Raw genomic sequence first — 22,184 nt, forward strand, 5'->3', positions numbered from 1 at the left:
CCAGCCATAAACAAACTTTACAACAGGAGGAGGAAGCTACTACAGGACAGAGCTAAATCCCAAAAAGGGAAGGCATCTCTGATCAGTACTAGCAAAACACTACGATCACTCATAAAATCATCCAAGGCCAACTTTGAGAGAAAAATCACAAAAGACACTAAAGATAATCACAAGGCCTTCTTTAGTTATGTTAGAAACCTGGGTGGAAACTCCCAGATATGCTCAGAGTTAGTTCAAAATGACAAAAAATACACTGAATCCACAGATATTGCCAACATACTGGCAGACATGTTCAGTGCAAATTCCCCCCCTCCCCCCCAAAATGAGAAATATCTATCCCAGCTGAATGTAGCCTCCCTGACATCACAGATGCTCAGGTGAGAGCCGCCCTCTCCAAAGCTAAAAAGACAGCATCAATGGGACCGGACGGTGTCTCGGGCTGCGTGCTACATGAACTCCAAGAGCAACTAAACTTGCATATAAGGCTGCTGTTTAATCTTAGCCTTACTACAGGATACATACCCAAAGAATGGCGTACAGCAACAGTGGTTCCACTCCACAAAGGAGGTGCTTCTATGGATCCTGAAAATTACCGCCCCATAAGCTTGAGGAGCCTGGTCTGCAAAGCTATGGGGAGGATCATTATGGAACTCATAAACAAAGACATTGGTGACTTACAGACACTTGATCCTACCCAATTCGGCTTTGTTAAGGGCAGATCCTGCCTTTTGAACCTGGTTGACTTTTTTGAAACAGTTACTAAGGCCATTGACGAGGGTAAGGCAGTTCACACAGCCTACCTTAACCTTGCAAAAGCCTTCGACACAGTACCCCACTTGGGCATCATAGACAAGCTCACCAGCTTAAATGTAAACCCATATGTCATAAGATGGGTTGCAAACTGGCTAAAGGACAGAACCCACAAGGTCAGAATTGCTGGAGCCATGTCAGACTCTAAGCCAGTCACAAGTGGTGTCCCACAGGATCGGTCCTGGGACCCCTCTTGTTCGGCATTTATTTCTCAGAAGTACAAGCAAACATAGGAGGATTGTGGCTGACAAAGTTCTCAGATGACTGCAAGCTGGGCGCCATAATCAATACTCCAGCGGACACTAGCATCCTTCAGAAAGGCCTCACAGAAACGGATAACTGGTGCCAGAGCCATGGCCTTAAACTGAACGCCAAAAAATGTATAGTTATACCCTTTGGGAAAAACAAAGTACCCACAAATTACCACATAGGTGGTAATCCATTAATTATGGAAGAATTAATCAGGGACCTAGGGACCCAAGTTGACAGTGACCTCTCATTTGACACCCACATTGCCAAGGTGGTTAGGAAGACCTTCTATATTGCCCACCTTATCATGAAAGGATTCACATCTAGATCAAGAGAGGTCATTGTGCCCCTATACTCTTCCCTTATCAGACCCATGATTGAGTATAATGCCCCATTTGGTATGTACCTTACCTGGCACCTGCAGCAGTTAGAAAGACCCCGGAAGTACCTCACCAAGAGGATCAAGGGTCTCAAACATATGTCATATGCTGCCAGATTGAAGAAACCCCAGCTCTATTCAGTCGCATACCGCCTACTCAGAGGAGATCTATGCCTGATGTACAAGGCCATGTCCAATCCGGAATTAATGGACATGCTCCTCCTAAAAAGATCCAAATCCACCAGAGCCACGAGAGCGAGAGACTTGAACCTCAACACAGAAATAAATAGGACATGCTGGAGGGACAGATTCATAACCGAGAGGCTCCCTACACTCTGGAACAGAATCCCAGTCCATGTTAGGCAGAGCCCCTCACTGACTCTCTTCAAGAGAAATCTTGACGAGTGGATGGGAGATTGTAGGTTTACCCCGGGGATTACTTCTGTGTCATAACCCAGAGGCACAGTAAACTAAACCCTAAATGGGCACAGTATTATCATTCCAGGGGGTGGCAGAAGCCACACACACTCTGGCTAGGCTTATAAATGCCCTAGGGCAGATAGCCTAGTATGAACCTATGAACCAACGCGAATGAAAGATTGGTACATCCAGCCAAAAATCTGGACATAGATGCCAAACAGCATATAACTCTACCTTCTTCCATTAGGAATATGGGATACTTTTTCAGGAACAATTTTATAAAAGAGAGAGAGAGAGTGACAAAAATGATGGAAAAATAAAGCACATTTTCAAAGAGGTAGTATAAAATCTGTAGACTTTAATGAACTGTACTGGAAAATTCTATCTCACAAGGTAATTTATTTTTGTTTCAGAAAAACGGAGATGTGAGATGTGTGTCCTCTTTCTTTAAATCATTAGTGCCACTAGTATGTTAGTCATGTAATTTTTTTTTTCTGGGTACATGACAGTTTAAAAAAAAATCACATTTGATGAGAAGGATTCAGAAAATTGTGTAAAGGGGTAAATCAAGCCTGAAAATAGTGACATACCTCCCAAAAAACATGTGTGAGGGCTGACAGTTGAGAAGTATGAATGGGGGGAATTCAGAAAATTGTATGAATGGTAGGGTTGCCACCTTTTCAAATGCCCAAAGTGGGACATTTTTGGTACAAGCGGCAGATTTTGCAGACCAAAACATACCCACGGCCAGTACACAAGACAGAGCTTCACTTCTTTGCCTAAATAAAAGCTTATTCTTGTAGTATTTTAGTTGCTTATATTGTTTCTTATAACATTTAGGTGTTTCTATTACAGAATAACTGTTTTATGCAACTATTACATAAAATATAGGCAATAATTTTGTCCTAAAATCTCAGGACATTTGCCATTTTTACAATTTTTTTGCAGGACACAGCTGACCAAAGAGGGACTGTCCCTGTCAAAGTGGGACAGGTGGTAACCCTAATGAATGGGGGTAAATCAGCCTGAAAATTGGAATATTCCTCCAATATAGGGAGAGCTGACAGGTCTGAAATAAAGTCACAAACAAAATAAAACTTGACTGTACTGAGTATGCTTCGAACGTCCTGGTTTGTGATCTGTATAACTCTGCATGGATAGTGGGCAGAATAGATCTAAGGCCTGGTTATTTGTGCTACTACTTACTAGCAAATACAAAATAAACAAGTTTGAGTCCCCAGCTGTACATTTCTGACTGAAATGTGGTTTATTTTGCAGGACAATCCGTACCACCAATTAATAATAATTTCACTTATTACTAGCCTGTCTTATCGATACTTGTTCCCGTGTTTACACGTGCGTGTTAAAGTGTGTGAGGCACTACACAACTAATTTTCTGTAATAATTATAGAAGGCTTGCACAACTTTTTCCCCTTAAAATATCTGGACATTTGACATATGCATATTTTTCCTGCAAGCCGGAAATCGGCAAATTAAGACTGTCTTGACAAAAAGAGGACAGATGTGACTGTAAATCTCAAAAATTACAAGTCTCAGGGGAGGAGGACTGCCAGAAGGCTCTCTGAAAACTGCTTCAGCGCCCCCTCTCGCGGTCAGCACATGACACTGACTGAGTCAGGAGAGAGAGAGAGAGAGAGAGCGCGCTGCTGAGGATGCGCGACGAGGGAGGTAGAAGCTGATGGCAGGCACGCGCCACAACAACAGACGGAGGCTGCTCGAGATGTCAGGACTGGATTGTCAAGGGCGCGTGAAAAATGATTCCGGCTCATGGGAGTCCCGCGACTGTGACTAGCTGAATGTGAGCGCGCAGGCAGTCAGTGTAGTCTTGAGCGGAGCGCGCTGCGCTTGTAGCTTGCTGTTTTGCGGGTGGGGGTTGGCTGCAAGCAGCTGCACCAAGCGGTTTCACTTCGCTCTAAGACGCTGACTAGGAGTTCTAGGAAGACTGAACATGCTTTTATTATGACCCGAGTCATGAGCCTATTGTCTGTCCCGTTATAATGTGCAGTCTTTATTTTTATGTGAGAAGGACCAGCATGCTGAGATGCCTTGATTTTCTGGAGGTACCCTTCCTATTATAATGTCATATTATAATGGTCTGTGGGAATAGTAAAGACAGTGTCACTTGAAATAGACTTCATGATTTTTAAACGCCTTATGTACACCTAGTCATTGGTGATTTCGCTGGGAGGATGACATTGTATAAGTCGTTGACTTTTTTATGCTAAAGTGACTGCTAAACTGGTCTGTGCCTTTTCTCGCGGCTTTATTTATTTGGGGAGTAGTTAACGCTGTAATTGTAATTACAGTAAGGATGGCATCCGTCCGTTTTACAGTCACACCAACGAAATTTGATGATATTCCTGGTATCTCGGACAGCAGCCCAGATCTGAGCTCCAGGTCCAGCTCCCGGGTCCGGTTTGACTCCAAGGAGAGCGTGCCGGATGTGAGCAGGAGTGAACCGGCGAGCGAGTTGTCAGCGAGCACACCAGTGGTGGAGGGAGCTGAGGACAAGGGTGCCAACACAGGGGACAAAGAGGAAGGTAAGTCCTGCTCCAGTGTGCACTCACATTTCTACATCAAGGTTATGAATCTGATTTGGGTCTTTTTAGTATTAAAACGCGTCTCAAGCGCATAGCTTATTTTTCCATTGTTTTGTGAATTGCATAGTGGTGAGCAGTGCTGGACTCGACATCAATGCTAAAGTGAAATGTTTTATAGTTCTTTGCTAGAAAGCAACAGAGTTGCTTAAAGTAAATTTAAAGGACTGGAATAGTAAATCTGAATGTGCCAAAACATGGAGATTTTTCATGCTTAATACAGTGTTATGTTATGACAAGATTTATATGTCAAGATGACCGTTATCTTATTGTTAGCATGTGTATCTTAAGCAGTCACTATCATTTCTTCAGTCTTCACATAATTGCTATTTAAAGACATTCTGCTAATGTTTGTTTGTTTGTGTCTTTCTGCTAATAATAAGGTAAATCTGGAGGACGGGTGTTTGCAATCAGTGTAGTCCACTTGACTTGGTTAATTGTGTAACTTTAGAACATGACTTGCTAGCCAGTCCATGAAGGTCACCTGTAAAGTCCCTAATGTGTATTTGGTTAGTATTCCCTTGATCCTACCTATCAAATGCATTTTGGGGGGATTTTACTAAAGTTTTCAAATTCTAATCCTTTGGTTTAATGGGTCCTTACTGACTTTCACTATTTTATTTTATCGCCGTACATCTTTTTAAGTGAGATACTAAAATAGCTTTTGAGTTTTCACTTTGTGTCAGTGTTGGCAATTTACACATTGCCATGTTGAGATCCCATCTGCTCTTTTCAGCAGCTCCGTAGTATTGTGTTATGTCAGTTTGGATTTAATGGATCTCTAGACTGTAGAAGCAGTAATGAAATGAACTGATAAAATGACTGCATTGAGACCGTGCTATTTGAATAGCAGGTGTGTAAAAATTTTAGTCATTTTTATTGCCAAACTACCAAGAGATCCGCTGGAAATGGAGAATTAAAAGTTTGTCAGTCAGCCCATTAGAAAGCATATCTAATGTGATTGATTTAAGCAAGACTGAAAAAAGTTTAAACCCGCTGCAGTGTTTTGATTATCTTATATATTATCAGTCTGTACTAGTGAATACCTGGTTTTCATTTTCAGACATTATTTAGTCATAGAATTGTTATGACAAGTGTGTGTAAAGAAATAGCTGTACTGTATTTTAATTTATCTTACTAAATTGTTGTTCCCCCTTCCATCCCACTCCCCTCTGACAGTTAGAACAGGGGAGTTTGACAATCTTATTTTTGTTCACTTTTCATTCCCCTCATCACTGGTATGTAGGGGAGCTTGTCAGTTATCTATGTTTCCCATTCAGCATGTTCCGAATCTGTTAAACCTGGTGAGTTTATCCCGCTGCTCAGTGGATGCTTCCTAAGGACACTACAATGAACACAAAGTCTGTATCTGCAGGTTTACGCTTGTAATTCACTCCCATTCTCTCTTTCTTTTCTGCCTGCCACACACTGCGTATGGCAAAGTGGTAGGGTGAATCGCTCATGAACCAGGTATTGACCTACCACACACTGCTTATGGCAAAGTGGTAGGGTGAATCGCTCATGAACCAGGTATTGACCTACCACACACTGCGTATGGCAAAGTGGTAGGGTGAATCGCTCATGAACCAGGTATTGACCTACCACACATTGCTTATGGCAAAGTGGTAGGGTGAATCCCTCATGAACCAGATATTGGTACTCATTTCATGCTATTGTCTCAACCAGCAAGATGTACTTTCTTGATCTGACACAATTTGTACTTTCCACAAAAAAATCCAGACAGACAAAAACAAGATGTCTCAGGCTGATGTGCTGCTATTTAGGGACATTTCCAGTGATGAAAGTATCAGAGTGATGAAACTGGATAAGGGGGGTGAGGGGGTGGGACCGGGTAAGTTATAATGAACAAGGAAGGTTATTCTAGTCGCATGCATTGTATACTTATGGAAGACACCTATGGAGAGGTGCTGCGTAATGAAATTAATATAAAATTATTTTTAGTACTTAATAAATAAGCACCTATCCAGGCATGTCTAATGGTCAGCTCCCGGAGTTTTCTCCTGTCTACCTGATGAATTTGGGTATTTTGGGGCAATGCAGCAATTGTCTCATGTACACAGACAACCCTCTCCTCCTACCACCCACCACTGCAACCTGTGAGAGATGCACTTGTGTAGCCAAACTGGAAGCAAAGCTCTCTTCACCCAAGACTGGACTAGACAGTCAAGAGGAGAAGGTAAACACTTGCACCACCAGAACACACACATAGCAACACAAAACACACACCTACATTCTCGGAGGCTCTCAATAAAAATCTGCTCTAGCAACAGAGACCTCCAAAGCAGAAACGCATGCAACCTCCACCCCCCAACACAACCCAAATGACACATATCCCACAAACTCAGTGTGCCACTCAACCACAGCCCATAACGCATAACAACGTACCCAGCACTCTAGTCATATGTTCCACTCACCAGGCTAAACAAGGAGAAAGTCGCTGTCAGCTACCTGTCGGGTGCCAGGATCCGCCACATAACGCACGTACTCAGGTCACTCCACAACAAGTATAAATATGACTCTGTCATTGTCCATGTTGGTGTGAATGACCTGAGACGTACTTCCCTGGACTACATGAAAAGAGACATGGAGGAGCTCTCCGATTTTGTAGCCCAGGCAGGTATGAACCTAGCCCTGAGTAGCATCCTGCCATCACCCAGAATGATACCACAGTACAAGGACAAAATGATTGGTGTCATTCTAAGGGGATCCAGTATCTGTCTGCCTGGGATGACATGATCGACAGATCACGATGCTTTGCCAGAGATGGCCTGCACCTGTCACCCTTGGGATTCCGGATACTTTTTTAGGCAAAGTTCAAATGACAAATTCACCACCGTAACAGGTACAAGCAAGCAAAATCTGAGGGTAATGCTACTCAATGCCAGAAGTCTAAACCTTAAAATGCATTCACTCGAGGCACTCCTTAAAATGGAGAACATTGACATCTGTGCAGTGAAAGAAACCTGGTTCAAGGCTCCAGAGAGCACCCCTGCATTACCAGGCTATAATTAATACCACACCTTTCGGCCACCTAACCTGGACCGAAACACTGAAGGTGGAGGCATGTCCATATTCATTAAGGATATCCATACCTCCAGGCTAGTTGCTCAGCATAATGCATCCGAGATTATCCAGGTGCAACTAACTCTGGGCAAGACCGCAGTCCAAATTGTAACTTGCTACAGATCCCCCACCATGCCCCAGGATTCCCACTCCTCATTTCTTGATACACTGAAAAATATTAGGGTACAACCTAACACCCTAATAATGGGTGATTTAAACTACCCCACCATTAACTGGGAAAACTACTCATGTGCCAACTCTTTTGCTCAACGTTTTCTGGAATTCCTAAATTCCAATGCCTTGGATCAACTTATCCACACTCCCCACCAGGGGCAGCAATATCCTAGACCTGGTCATTACCAATATGGGCAACCGGTGTTCCACACCAGAGATCAATTCCTCGTTGGTCTGATCTGACCACAAGCTAATCAGCCTAGACATCTACATCCTGCCCCCCCCCCATTAGGGAAACCACTGTAAAAAATTTCTCTAAAGCCAACTTCACACTTTTTAAGACAGAAGTGGCAAACTTCACGACACCCATGCAAGCAGACAATAGAGGTACAACTGCTGAATCCTACACGAATGCACTTTATAAGCACTTACACGAGTGCATGGATCGGGCTATCGCTAACAGAACCAAGATGCTATCCTCCAAAAAAAGGAAGCCAATCTGGTGGTAACCTGCCATAAACAAACTCTACAACAGAAGAAAGAAACTGTTGCAAAAAAAAGAGTAAAATCCCATGACTGGAAGAACTCGCTGGTCAGCCTCAGTAAGAAGCTGAGTTCCCTCATAAAATCCTCCAAAGCTAGTTATGAAAACAAAATTGCCACTGATTCTAAAGGCAACCACAAAGCATTCTATAGCTATGTCAAGAATCTCAATGGCAACACTCAGATCTGCTCTGAGTTAGAGCACAATGGCATTAAATATACAGAGCCAACTGATATCGCCAGCATCCTGGCAGATAGGTTCAGTGCTAACTTTACCCCTGCTTCACCCCCTAAAGGGCCCATCTCTATACCGGAAGAATGCAAAGTTCCTGTAATCACAGCTGCACAGGTAAAAACTACACTTTCCAAAGCCAAGAACATAGCATGCATGTGACATGACAACATCCCAGGCTGCGTTCTACATGAACTACAGAATGAACTGGCACCCCACGTAAGCACCATGTTCAATCATAGCCTCACCTCAGTCTTTGTGCCCACTGAATGGTGCACAGCTATGGTTATCCCACTCCACAAAGGGGGAACTACCACGGACCCTGGGAACTACTGCCCCATTAGCCTAATGAGCCTGGTCTGCAAGGCAATGGAACATATCATCATGGAACCTATAAACAAAGACATTGGTGATCTCCAAACTCTGGACCCCACCCAATTTGGGTTTGTAAAAGGCAGATCATGTCTCCTAAACCTGATTGACTTTTTTGAAGCAGTCACCAAAGGCGTAGACGAGGGTAAGGTGAGTCACACAGCCTATCTAGATCTCACCAAAGTTTTTGATACCATCCCCCACTCTGGAATTATAAACCCACTAAACAAGGTATAAATCCCTATGTCACAAGATGGGTTGCTAACTGGCTCACTGACAGAACCCACACTGTGACAGTAGCAGACTCCAAATCCGACTTCAGACCAGTGACAAGTGGATTACCACAGGGTTCAGCCCTGGGTCCTCTCCTGTTTGGGATCTCCTTCTCTGAAGTACAGGCTAACACAGAAGACCTTTGGCTAACGAAGTTTGCAGATGACTACAAACTAGGAGCCATAATCGAAACTCCTAACGATGTGGACATCCTACAAAAGGGCCTCACTGAGACAGATGCCTGGTGTCAAAGCCATGGCCTCAAGCTCGATGCCAAAAAGTGCATTGTCATCCCTTTTGTTAAAACCTCTGTAGCCATGAACTACCACATAGGCGGTAGTCTACTTAACACCGAAAGTGTGATAAGAGACCTTGGGACACAGGTGGACACTAGTCTCTCCTTTGATAATCACATCGCCACAGTAGTCAGGAAACCTTCTATGTGGCACACCTCATCAAAAAAGGTTTCTCATCCAGGAAAAAAGAGGTCATAGTTCCTCTCAACACATCACTCATTAGACCCATTATAGAATACAGTGCCCCTTTTGGTATGTATCTCATAAGACATCTGCAGCAACTGGAAAGGCTGCAGAAATACCTCACCGAGAGGATTACCAGCCTCAAATAGACCATCTCAAAAAAATCCAGCTTTACTCCGTCACATATTGCCTACTCAGAGGCAATCTCTGCCTAACATACAAAGCTATGTCAAACCCAGAGCTGTTGGACATGCTCCACTTAAAGAAATCCCAATCCCTCCGTGCTACACGCTCTAGGGACCTAAACTTGTCGCAACAATAAACACAACATGCTGGAGAGATAGATTCCTGTCCCAGAGACTTCCCATACTCTGCAACAAAGTACCTATCTATATCAAGCAAAGCTCCTCATTAGCACTTTTCAAGAAAAGTCTTGATGATTGGATGGGAGATAGGAAATTCACCCCGGGGATCACTTCTGTGGCTCTGCTCGACAGGGGCACAGAAAATTAATTTTCTTAGGTGGTGAAAGCCAGGGTACCTTTTTGGCTAGGCTTATATAGACCCTAGGGCCAATAGCCTAGTACCTACCTATGAACCTATGAAATAGACTTAACAACTGAAAGGTATGCTAATGCAGAGTCAAATTACTAAAAATGAATTTGACTATATGACTAATGATAAACCTGCAATAGTTTATATATATGGGATTCCCAAAATACATAAATGTTTAGACAACCCACCGCTTAGATCTATAGTGGATCTAGATCCAAAATTCACCTTTATAGTTAAATATGTGGACAATGTATTGAAAGAGGGCCTGAAAAATCAACCTTATGTGTGAAAGGAGTCATGACAATTTTTTAAGCTTAATTAGTGAGTTGGACTTTCAAGAGGATGCTATATTTGTAACAATAGATGTGTATAATTTATATTTGGTAATTCCACACACTATAGGGATCCAGTGCTTTGAGCAGTGTATTTATACTAGTACCTCATTACCTCAAGTCAAAGTAAATTATATAGCAGTATTAATGGAAACCATTTTGAAAACGAATTTCATTTACTTCGAGGGTCAGTTGTTTAGACAGAAAACTGGTGTGGCAATGGAGGCCGCATGCACCCCTATTTTCGCAAATTTTGTCGTGGCTTCTTGGGAAAAAGTGTGCTTAATGAATAGTGAGTTTAAGAATTCTTGATTGGCATCTACTAGATTTTTGGATGACATTTTGTAGACTGATTTCTCTGACCTTTGCAGGGGTTTATTGAATATATTAATAGTATAGTAGACTTTTTTAAAGTTTACATCCAACTTTAACAAAGGTGAGATGGCTTCTTTGAATAGGAATGATAATATCTGGCATTAGAAGCACCATGTGTTGGAAGGATGCAAAACCAGCAGAATGTTATGGTTTTTACCTTGAGGAATGCATTTCAGACATGTTGAATTCATCCTATAACTTTAAAGGGACAGGAATTGATGAGATCACAGTTGGACAACTGTATCCAGTTCAGTGGGCATACAGGTGTGTTAGGATAGCAGAAAGGGCATGGTGCAGGAACTGTCCCAGTGACAAGGGGCAGAGAGTCTAACCATGCTGTAAGTGATCCTGGGTTTGGAAATGTATGCTGGCAGCTGGAAGACCAGCAGGAAGGGGTTAGGGTGAGTTCATTCCCCACCTCTAGGGGAGACGTGATCTAGGGGAGTTAGGAACTTCCGAGTGGGGGCTAGAATGACCTGCTGTGATTCCTGGATAAGGGTAGAGAGTGGTTGTAGGAAGTGTAAGCGGGAGCACACAGAAGCATGCGTGTCACCATGGTGCCGATACTTAACAAGAAGATACAAAAATAATTCTTCCAACATTAGTTGGGGAGAGGGGTCATATGTGTGTGTTACCTGCCACAAAAGTAACTTAAATGAATGCATGACTGTGCGAAACAGAGTGCAGGGATTGCAAAAAAGATTTGTATAGGCTGTGATGTGTACACTGGAAAAACGAGAGAGGGGAGTATGATTTTTTACACCATATTGTCATGGTGCAAGTGGAGAGAATTAGAAGAAGGGCAATAGAGCCGCTTGAAAGGGGAGAGTTTAGGACTGACTGTAGGTCTTCTTTGTGGCAACTTTGCATATTCATATAATAATGTGTGACATCTTCATAAGCTAGAATGACATTTTCAGGGTGAACGTGGCAGTTATTCTCTCACCACCATTACAGAGCCATTTCCGGATTCACTGTTGTGAGAGCAAGACCCTCCCATTCAGATCCATCCTGCATTTTAAAACAAGTTTGTATTTATGTGGTGACTTCAGTAGCCTGTAGTTTATCCACATGGCCCTATGCTGCCTGTTATGGAAGAAGGAAGGGGATCACTGAACACACAGTAACCCCAAATATGTTTTTTTAACCCGTCCAGAAATGGAGAGTCAGAAGGTGAAATAGCAGTTGTGTGCCAGTACATGGAGCATGTCTTGTATGTTGTTATATGTTAAATTGTGTAGTAACCAAATCATATTGTGTACTGCAGAAACCATAACAGAGCCTGGAAAATTTCTACTAAACTGATTTTGAATGTCTGTTATTTATCAGTGAAAGATTATGCTTCTATTTATGGCAGAAAGTTTAAAAGCTTAGATAACCATGTTCATTAAATTTCTACAGGGGGACAGTGTCACCCGGGGGGGGGGGGGGGCATCTCTCCCAGTAAGGTGAAAAATTGTGTTGGGTAATAAACATCTCTGTTTGAGACAAGGCATGCCCGGTTTAATCCAGGCTGGTAGCCCACAGAGTCATACCATTCACCCTCTTAGTGCAGGAAATCTGGACACAGCCTAAAATAATGGAGAGACCAAGGCCAGAAAGTAGGGACAAGTTTTAAATAGTGCTCATATAAACTTAAAGTTGCTAGAATAACAGGATTTTTTCTAGCAAGCATCTTCTGAAAGATAAGTCTGAAACTCAAATGTATGTCATTATTTAGTGACATTCCTCAGTGATATGTTCTTATTTAGTGACAGTCCTTAGATGTATGCCATTATTTAGTGACAGTCCTCGGTGATAAGCCAGAAGTCCACATTTTATGAAGGAAAAGACCAAAAATATGAGGCCGAAATCTGGACACTTGACAGTTATGCACAGTGTTCTGTGCCATGGCTTGCTTTTAACAGAATAATTTCTGAGCCTTCTCTTTACTTGTGTAATTTTTGCTTTTTACTGGAGATGGTGACTAGTGATACTGTGATAATCACTTTCTAATGAAGGTGTTTGTCCTTGAGGGGTGGTGACTCATGCTATGAATTGGCTAGAGGTTCAGGTTAGTGGAGTTATGGTGAGCCAAGCCAGATGCACTTAAGTGCTTGTCCACTGAACACTCACTGTATGCACGGGATATTTTACAACTGTTTTTCCAATAACAGGGATAGAAAGCACGTAGCAGGATGCACCAAGCATAAAATGTTCTGAAGGAGTTTAATGAATTTAGTACGATTGCCAGATTCACAGAGTTGAGGGCCTTTTGGGAAATGGGTCTGATATAAGACAGATTTATAAAACAAACTGTTTTTAAGTTTACAGGACTGCAGAATCGGTCTGCATTCATGTTCTCTGTATTGTTGATCTTGGCTCATAACATGCACCGCTACATTCCAAATAACCCTTCTGTAGATTTTAAAAGGTTCACATGAAAACAGAGAGGTTTTGAATGCCTGTTCACTCCTTCCCTCTCTGCCATGTAGTATGTCTCCTTTACTTATGGGATTTTGTATGAAAGCCAAGTGGCAAAGACGTTATAGTTTTGGTTTGGAAACTCGTGTTTCCTGAATAACGGCATCTGCTGCAGTGAAGGTCTTCATGAGCGAAGACAGCTTTCGAATAGCTTTCCATGTGCTTAAAGCTGTCGTGTGCTGGCAACGTGAATATGAAAGGGGCTTGTTGCTCTATGTTGTAGCATTTGACTGAGAACATAAGAGGATGAAAAGGGCATGGCATGCTACCTTCTTAGGCTTCAACGTGCTCTGTCAGTGACTTGCCTGATACAGTCGTTTTTGTGGCACCATATTCCCTTTACGCCATCGAAGTATGTTAACTGTGCTGTATTGTTTCCTTTATTTATTTATTTATTTTTTTTATGCGCGTATTTGTTGCCTGTGTTAGGTAAACATACTATATAATTACAGTGGAATGAAATTACTGGACTACTTGGTCAAGCAAGTAAATTAGCATTTTGTTGCATTGAATAAAACATATGTATGCACATATACACATATATATGTACGTACATATACATATATTTAGATAAACTGCAAGAAAAACCCAGTCAAGGTAGAGTTTTCACTGTGTGATATCTTATATCAACTGCAATGAAGGCCCATTAGGATTTATGCAAATAACCCCTCAAGGGCATACATACAGTGTATCAGCTACATGGCTTCTGAACATTCATGTTTTTTTTTTTTTAAGTCTTTATGGATACATTTAGGCAAGTAAACCCAACCCGCGCTAGCTCTGGGCATGCATGTTTTGGCCTTGTTACTGACCTCATCAGTAAAGTGTATTCTGTAGATATCTTAATGTTTACGGGCATCAGGCTTGATTTTAAGTTCTGTGTTTCTGTTGGTATCTTAATGTTTACGGGCATCAGGCTTGATTTTAAGTTCTGTGTTTCTGAAGTGTAGCCAAACAATCTACTTAGGCTGTACTGATTAGGCCAAAAAAAGGCCAAAACATGCATGTCTACAGCTAGTGGGGTTTGGCTTCATTAGCCTGAATGTACTGCATTAATAGGATGTGATCTGAACATGACAGATGTAAAGGTTTCATTTACCCGCTTCTATATTCTGCTGTTTCATGTGAAAGGCAGGTGTATACATGGAGTTATTTAATACATTTCTGTAAAAGTCTAATTCAGTAAATTATGGAATGATTACATTGTACTTTGTCTTGTGCTTAAGCAGTAAATCTGGACAAGGCACAGGTTATGTTGAGAACCTCCAGTTTAGGCAGTGCCAATTTCATCAGAAGTCAGTCAACTGCAAAAGGCATTTTAAAATGAGTGCTGGTTTTGGAAAGTCCATTGCTGGACAAAGACATATTTACATGCACAATAAATGAAAGTTTGAACTGTGGACAGCCTACATGTTTGTGTTTGAAATGTAGGAAGAGACCAGAAGCCTAGGTGAAAGTATATGTGAATTCTGAATGGAAGACACCTGAGGTGGGAACTGAACCAATGAATCAAGTACTGTGACGTGCACTACTACCTGTCGTACCCCTGCACCGCTTAAGCCAGTTCTTTATAATCCTACAGTAGATGGAGCTTTATACACTGGCTACTTTTTGGTGTGGATTCATCAGCATCAGCCCTTTTTTTTTCTTATTTTGTACATAGGGCTGGGGTATCACGTCAACATCACATAGAGCCAATGTTCACACACTGCCACCTAACATTTATCTGCCATTCACTGAAGCGCTTTTCTCTGCTCTTTTTGTTAGTCATGCCTCCCCGCTACGATTCTTCAGCAGTCATGGCAGAACTCTGCACACCTGATTGCATCGGGTTTGTCTGCAAAACTGCATTCCTTGTGAGTGCGCAGCTGTGTTCGGCATTTATTTTTGTATATACAGCAGAGTGGTCCGTGTAGCGTTGTGACTTGTAATCTTTTTGTATTGTATAACTACCCCAATTGACTACAGTAACACTCGGCAGTAGACTTTCTTCCATGGAAACACAGGAATAACTAGGTTTCTAGGCCTTCAGTGAAAGTCTGAAATCCATGTGTCATCAACCCACAGTGTGTAAAAATGCCTCACTGAAGGGTAAAATTGTCATTGGGGTGTCTAGCACCAGCTGTGTCATAAGCAGAAGATCTTTGGTGTTAGATCTGCTTTGCAGTATTTCTCCTCATTTATAATTCCAAACAATTTAACCCTTTACTTACTGATCAGGGGTTCAGCACACACAAACATAATGTATATAAAACTTATAAAAAGGTAGGTATGTGTGTGTACATAAAATTAATGTATGCACATGTATAAATACCATAACATATTTTTACATCTGAGCTGTACATAAATGGATGATAAAGCACACATTTTTTTCTGCATATGCCGTTAAGGTTCCTTTTGTAATATGACATTTCTGAAGCAGATTTTCATTTTGTCATCTATGAGACTTCTGACTGTTGAATGGCAGAGTATGTGTTAAGCAAGTTTGCAAAGAAAGGTAATTTATTTTACTTATTTTTAATGTATTGATTTTGCTGTCTCGGAGTGAACCAGTTCAGATAGAAGAGGAACATTTGGCTTTCTTACAGGTGATGGTCAAAGGAAGTAAAGAACTGGTTAAGTGTGGTACTTAAGGGAAATCAGGACTGGTGAATTCGGTTATAACAAATGTCCAATTAAACTAAGGAGAGAGAACAGTGTCAGTGTATTTGTTAGAATGGGTTGAACAAGTGGGATGTAAGGAAAAAGTAACACCGTGGAGATTCCGTACATAAGTGCAGGTGGGAGACAGTACAGCATAGCAGTAGGAACCTAGGGAATCAAATATGTCAAATGTGTATAATGCTTATGGTAAGAATTGATAACATTACATGCACAACTCAAATATGGGCCTCTACAGTAGCTATGAATCATCACAGCACCGTGGAAAAAGTCTGACCTTAGTATTAGAAGGGAGTGACATCACTTGTACCAGCTGATGTAGGCTAGCAGAAAGCACGATGACAGACATACAAACACAGACACTCATTTTAGCAATGGAGAGAAGGAGGAATGGGTGATCTCATCCTTCCAGCAGTAAACTGGGAGGAAACAACTTCAGGTGTGCTAGAGCAATTGCTGGTGATAGGGCTTGCACAGAAAATGAAGTCATCAGCAGATAGGGTGGAGTGCTGTTTCTGGTTCTGACCAGTTCTGACCAACATAAAATGGATTAGCTTAGGGCAAGTTAGGAAGGTGGGGGATTCAAACCACAGGTTGGATTTTTGCGTGTCTGGTAGAAAGTAAGACTGACTGTAAAAGGATGAGTAGGAGTGACAGGGTTTGTTGAATTATGAAGCTGTACTTAGATGTGAGTAAAGAAAGCATTAAGACAACATATCAGCAGGAGGAGGAAGTGTGGCTAAAAGATGCTGCCAGACTTGCTGAAGGATAACAGAGAATCATGAGAGTGCAAGGGATAAGGGGGAAGAGATGGTATACAAAAAATGGCAGAAAAAGAGAAGGTAGGATTGACCTGGGTGCAGAAACAGAATCTGAGGGGCAGTTGTATGGGCTTGAAGTGGACGCAAATGGTTCTTTGGGTACAGTGGGGAGTCGCAGGGAAAGCTGACCAGAAAGCTGAGGTATTGGAAGCTGGAGGGACACAGTATGACAAAGTCAGGAAGTCTGCAACACCACTGACCGCAGTCTTCCTTTAACAAGGGGGATGGTGCAAGCAGGGGATGAAAAGGTGGGAAGGAATGTGGGAGTGGTAGAGATGGAGAACTGACCAAGGGAAGAGGTGGAAGACGTTCTCAGGATGTGGAGGAATACTGAGGCATGGCAACTGTGTGGGTTGCCACACCATCTGTATGGAGGATCTTTAGCAAAGTTATGTAGCCTGTCTTTGGCATCAGGGTAGTGCCAGGGGGGCTAGAATGCCACCATGGTGCTCTTGTTTTGCAGACTAGTTCATAGGTAGGCACTAGGCTATCTGCCCAAAGACATCTATAAGCCTAGACAGAATGTGTTGGCTTTCGCCGCCCCTTTAGATTAGTTCCCTGTGCCTCTGTCCAGCAGAGCCACTGAAGTGATCCCTGGGGTAAACTTTCTGTTTCCCATCCACTCGTCAAGGTTTCTCTTGAAGAGGGTTAGTGAGGAGCTCTGCCTAATGTAGATTGGAATCTTGTTCCAAAGCATGGGAAGTCTCTGGGACAGGACTCCATCCCTCCAGCACATCCTATTTATTGTTGTGGTGAGGTTTAGATCTCTAGAGCGTGTGGCTCGAGGGGATAAGGTTTTCTTTAGGTGGAGCATGTCCATCAATTCTGGGTTGGACATGGCCTTGTATGTCAGGCAGAGATCACCTCTGAGTAGGTGGTATGCAACTGAATACAACTGGAGTTTCTTCAGTCGAGCTGCATGGGGCATCTGTTTGAGGCCAGTGATCCTCTTGGTGAGGTACTTGTGTGGTCTTTCCAGCTGTTGCAGGTGTCTTGTAAGATACATCCCAGATGGGACGGTGTACTGTATGATGGGTCTGATGAGTGATGAATAGAGGGGCACAATGACCTCTCTTGATCTGGATGTGAACCCTTTTGTGATTAGGTGGGCCACATAGAAGGATTTTCTAACCACTTTGGCAATGTGATTATCAAAGGAGAGATTACTATCTACTTGGGTCCCCAGATCCCTTATTACATTTTCCATATTTAGGGGACTATCACCTATGTGGTAGTTTGTGGGTACTTTGTTTTTTCCAAAGGGGATGACAATGCACTTTTTGGCATTTAGCTTGAGGCCAGGTATCCATCTCAGTGAGACCCTTTTGGAGGATGTCTGTGTTAACCAGAGAGTCAATTATAGCCCCTAGTTTGCAGTTGTCTTCAAACCTTGTCAGCCATAGTCCTCCTGTGCTTGCCTGTACCTCTTAGAAGTATATACCGAAGAGGAGGGGTCCTAGGACTGAGCCTTGGGGAACGCCACTTGTAACCGATTTAGAGTCGGACCTAGCCTTTGCAACTCTCACCATGTGGGTTCTGTCCATGAGTCAGTTGGAAACTCACCTTATGATGTAGGGGTTTATGTTCAAGCTGGTGAGCTTGTCTATAATACCAGAATGGGGAATGGTGTTGAATGCTTTTACGAGGTCTAGGTAGGCTGTGTGTACCACCTTTCCCTCGTCTAAAGCCTTGGTAACTGTCTCAAAGAAGTCCACCAGGTTTAGGAGGCATGATCTGCCCTTAACAAAGCCAAACTGGGTAGGGTCCAGTGTTTGAAGGTTCCCAATGTCTCTGTTAATGAGTTCCATGATGATGCACTCCATAGCCTTGCAGATCAAGCTAGTCAGGCTTATAGGGCGATAGTTCCCGGGGTCTGTTGTGGCTCCAGCTTTGTGGAGTGGAATAACTGTTGCTGTGCTCCACTCTATGGGTACGTAGCCTGTGGAGAGGCTGAGTTTGAACAGTGTGTTTAGGTGAGGGCTTAGTTCGTCTTTGAGCTTGTGTAGGACGCAACCTGGGACACTGTCCGGTCCCACTGATGCTGTGTTTTTGGCTTTGGAGAGGGCTGTTTTAACCTGAGTGTCTGTGATTTCAGGGGCTCTACATTCTTCTGGTATGGTTATGGGCCCTTTTGGGGGCGAGAGGGGGGTGATGTTTGCACTGAACCTGTCTGCCAGGATGTTGGCGATATCAGACGATTCAGTGTATTTGTGCCATTCTGCACTAACTCCGAGCAGATCTGAGCATTGCCACTTAGATTCTTGACATAGCTAAAGAATGCCTTGTGGTTATCTTTGGAGTCCTTGGCAATTTTTCTTTGAAGCTCACCTTGGATGATTTTATGAGCGATCGTAGTTTCTTGCTGATACTGATCAGGGATGCCTTCCCTTTGTGGGATTTTACTCTTTTCTGTACTAGTTTCCTCCTCCTATTGTATAGCTTGTTTATGGCAGGGATCCACCAGACTGGTTTCCTTTTTCTTGGAGGAGTGAGTCTTGGTTTTGCTTGGGATAGCACGATCCATGCATTCTTGTAGGTGACCATAGAATGCATTAGTAAAGGATTTTGCAGCTTGGACAGCGTTATCTATGAAGGAATTGGGCAGCTGTAGGCCATTTAGCCTGTGGGGAAAGTACTGCAAAATATTTTGTATAGTAAGCTAGCTATTGTCCTTTAACCATTAACCTGACATATAAGTAATGTCATGGCTTTCCAGAAGGGTTAGAGGTTTTGCCAGTTTGTCTTTACTTTTAAACTGACTTGCAACTGAAACCAACAGTGAGGTAATTTGATGGGTATGCTATAGTTGGAATTCAGCCAGACCACTGATATGGAGATATGCAAGAAAAGATTTGGTGCATGTACATGGGTGGGTGTGTGTACATGGTGGGCATGTGTACATGGTGGGCGTGTGTACATGGAGGTTGTGGGGCACACTTTGAGTTTGGCAAGAAGGACAGAAAAGTGGCTGATGTATTGCAAGTGTGGCATAAAGGTCAAGATAATGTGGGCTGGTGAGAAGCAAATAACTGGTGGGGTGCCTTACGGTTCATTACTGGAACCAGTTCTGTTTAGCATATTGGTAGTATTCAGATGCAAAAAGGTGGGATAAGAAGGCTAATCTATACACTCCTAACATCATTGTTGGTGTACTAGTTAAGGACGGGACAGATCTCATAAGATGGGGTGTAGATGGTGGCTAGGATTTCATGTACAAAAGAGAGAGAAAAGGAAACCTTATCAAATTAAGAAAGCAGATCTGGAGAGGTCGGGGGGAATCTGTGAGACTTAGTCACCCATAAAGTCAGTCAAGTGACACAAAAATAGTCTGTAGTGATGGGCTACTAGAATGTTGGGTTGCTTTTAAAGGGGGATGTGCAGTCAGGGGGAGTGGATGTCATTCTTGTAATGTACAGGTTACCAGAAAAGCCACCCCACTTTTAGAGGTACTGGACAGATGAGAGGCCTTGCTGTGGGATGGGAGGTTGGAACAAGGGCTGCTTGACCCTGCTGCCGTATCAGTGTCCCTAACTTCTGGTTGAGCTGCATATCTTACTTACACAGTTTAAGGCTTACCGTACCTCTTCCATGTATTCCTGTATTTTGTCAGTGTTTCTTTTCTGGCTGGTTCATGCTGTTTTTTTGTAAATTGCTTTGTAAAACCAAAAGGACACAGTGTTTTCAAACAGTGTCCTTTTTTTCTCATTTGACAGGGTGTACCTACTCGGACTCGGTTGATTTCTTTCAGATGCTTACATTTTTTTATCCTTTTTACCAACTAGCCCCTTTCTTTGTTACCTCATTTTGTCTATGTCCTGGTGAAAAACAGGGTGTCCAGGACTGTGTATTATATTCAGGATGGGTTTTACCAGCTGCATTTATTTTGAGCTGACAGTATGTTTTTTCATAATGATGTTTTTGGCAGTCTAAATGTCTTCTGGCCTGTTTGATTACAGTTATCACAGTCTTTTTATTGTACACTGGACTTCCCAGTCTTGTGAGAGTAAAGAAAATTCCTCACTTGCAAATTATAGACTATTTGAATAATGAACTGCTTTAAAATCCATAATAACAGAATTTGATGACATACCACAGTTTTATGACTTCAAGATACTTTGAATGATAGTTGAAGTAAATGAGATACTGTCGTTGAACTGGAATAAATCAGAAACTAGCTTGCCCCATGACCTGTCTTGTATTTCACGAGCTTGCACTGTGTCTTGGGCATTGCTGTTATGAAACTTGTTACAGCTGAACACATACCAGACCCAAACATCATGTCCCCATTTTTTTCTTTCCACTGAACTATACTCAGATCTCCTTCGTGGGTTTTTTGTGACGTGTCACATTACTGGCTTGCTGCAGTTACTTTGCTGAATTTGAACAGCGAAAACAGTTCTTAAGAAACAGAATTTAATTACAGAAAGTGTACATTTGGCTGGAAAGCAAATTTTTTCTTCTCATCTGAACATCCTGACAAAACCATATTATACAACATCAGTACCTCATTTATATATATATATATATATATATATATATATATATATATATATATATATATATATAATTTCACTTTATAATCTCGAAATACTGAAATGTCGAATTTCGCTATATCGACACTATAAAGTCGAACTCACAAAACACCGAACACCAAAACCACAAAACTTAACACCACGAAACTTAAAATCCTGAACCTAAACACACCATACACCACACTACACTACCAGAAAAAAAACATACACATAACACGCATCTACAAACCTACACTGCAAATAAGCACCCCCCCATGTGGGGGGGTGCCCCCCCATACCCCCTCCACTTATATATTCTAACTCCGAGATTGCACCAAACAGTTAAAGACAGCAAACTCACAACCAGCCATTCTACAGTCCTTCGCAGACACATATCACATACATACAAACACCACCACAGTCAACAATTAAACACTCATACCTGCCTTCCATAACCCACACGTGCAGCTTCCAAACATACTCACATACACTCAATTACCCAAAACCCTAACAAACTAGTCACTTACCTTAAATTCCACCTAAATCCACACACGAAACCACACACCATCCACACATACACTCCATGTCATGTACCGTTAAAGCATAACCGCAAATTCGACAAATCCGGATTCGAAGTTATGCATGTTTGCTATTCTGCAGATTCGACTTTATGGTCTCAATATACTAAAATTCAACATTTCAGTATTTCGAGATTATAAAATGAATCTATATATACACACACACACACACACACACACACACACACACACACACACACACACACACACACACACAGACACACATACATATAGCCCCTTCTTTCCCGATCCTGC

The 22,184-nt window shown here is 42.3% G+C and overlaps 1 protein-coding gene across 1 annotated transcript in view; it reads left to right on the forward strand.

The window, feature by feature from the left end:
* Positions 1-3,538: 3,538 nt before the first annotated feature.
* Positions 3,539-22,184, forward strand: part of LOC122790513 (solute carrier family 12 member 6-like) — a 1,559,275-nt gene continuing 1,540,629 nt past the window's right edge. Inside the window, exon 1 of the mRNA XM_044058063.1 lies at positions 3,539-4,419. Coding sequence (XP_043913998.1) covers positions 4,191-4,419 — 229 coding nt within the window. The 5' untranslated portion in view covers positions 3,539-4,190. The remainder of the gene's footprint in view (positions 4,420-22,184) is intronic.

Source organism: Protopterus annectens, chromosome 16.part0 (genome assembly GCF_019279795.1).
Source record: "Protopterus annectens isolate FY-2018-M chromosome 16.part0, PAN1.0, whole genome shotgun sequence".
NCBI lineage: Eukaryota > Metazoa > Chordata > Ceratodontiformes > Protopteridae > Protopterus > Protopterus annectens.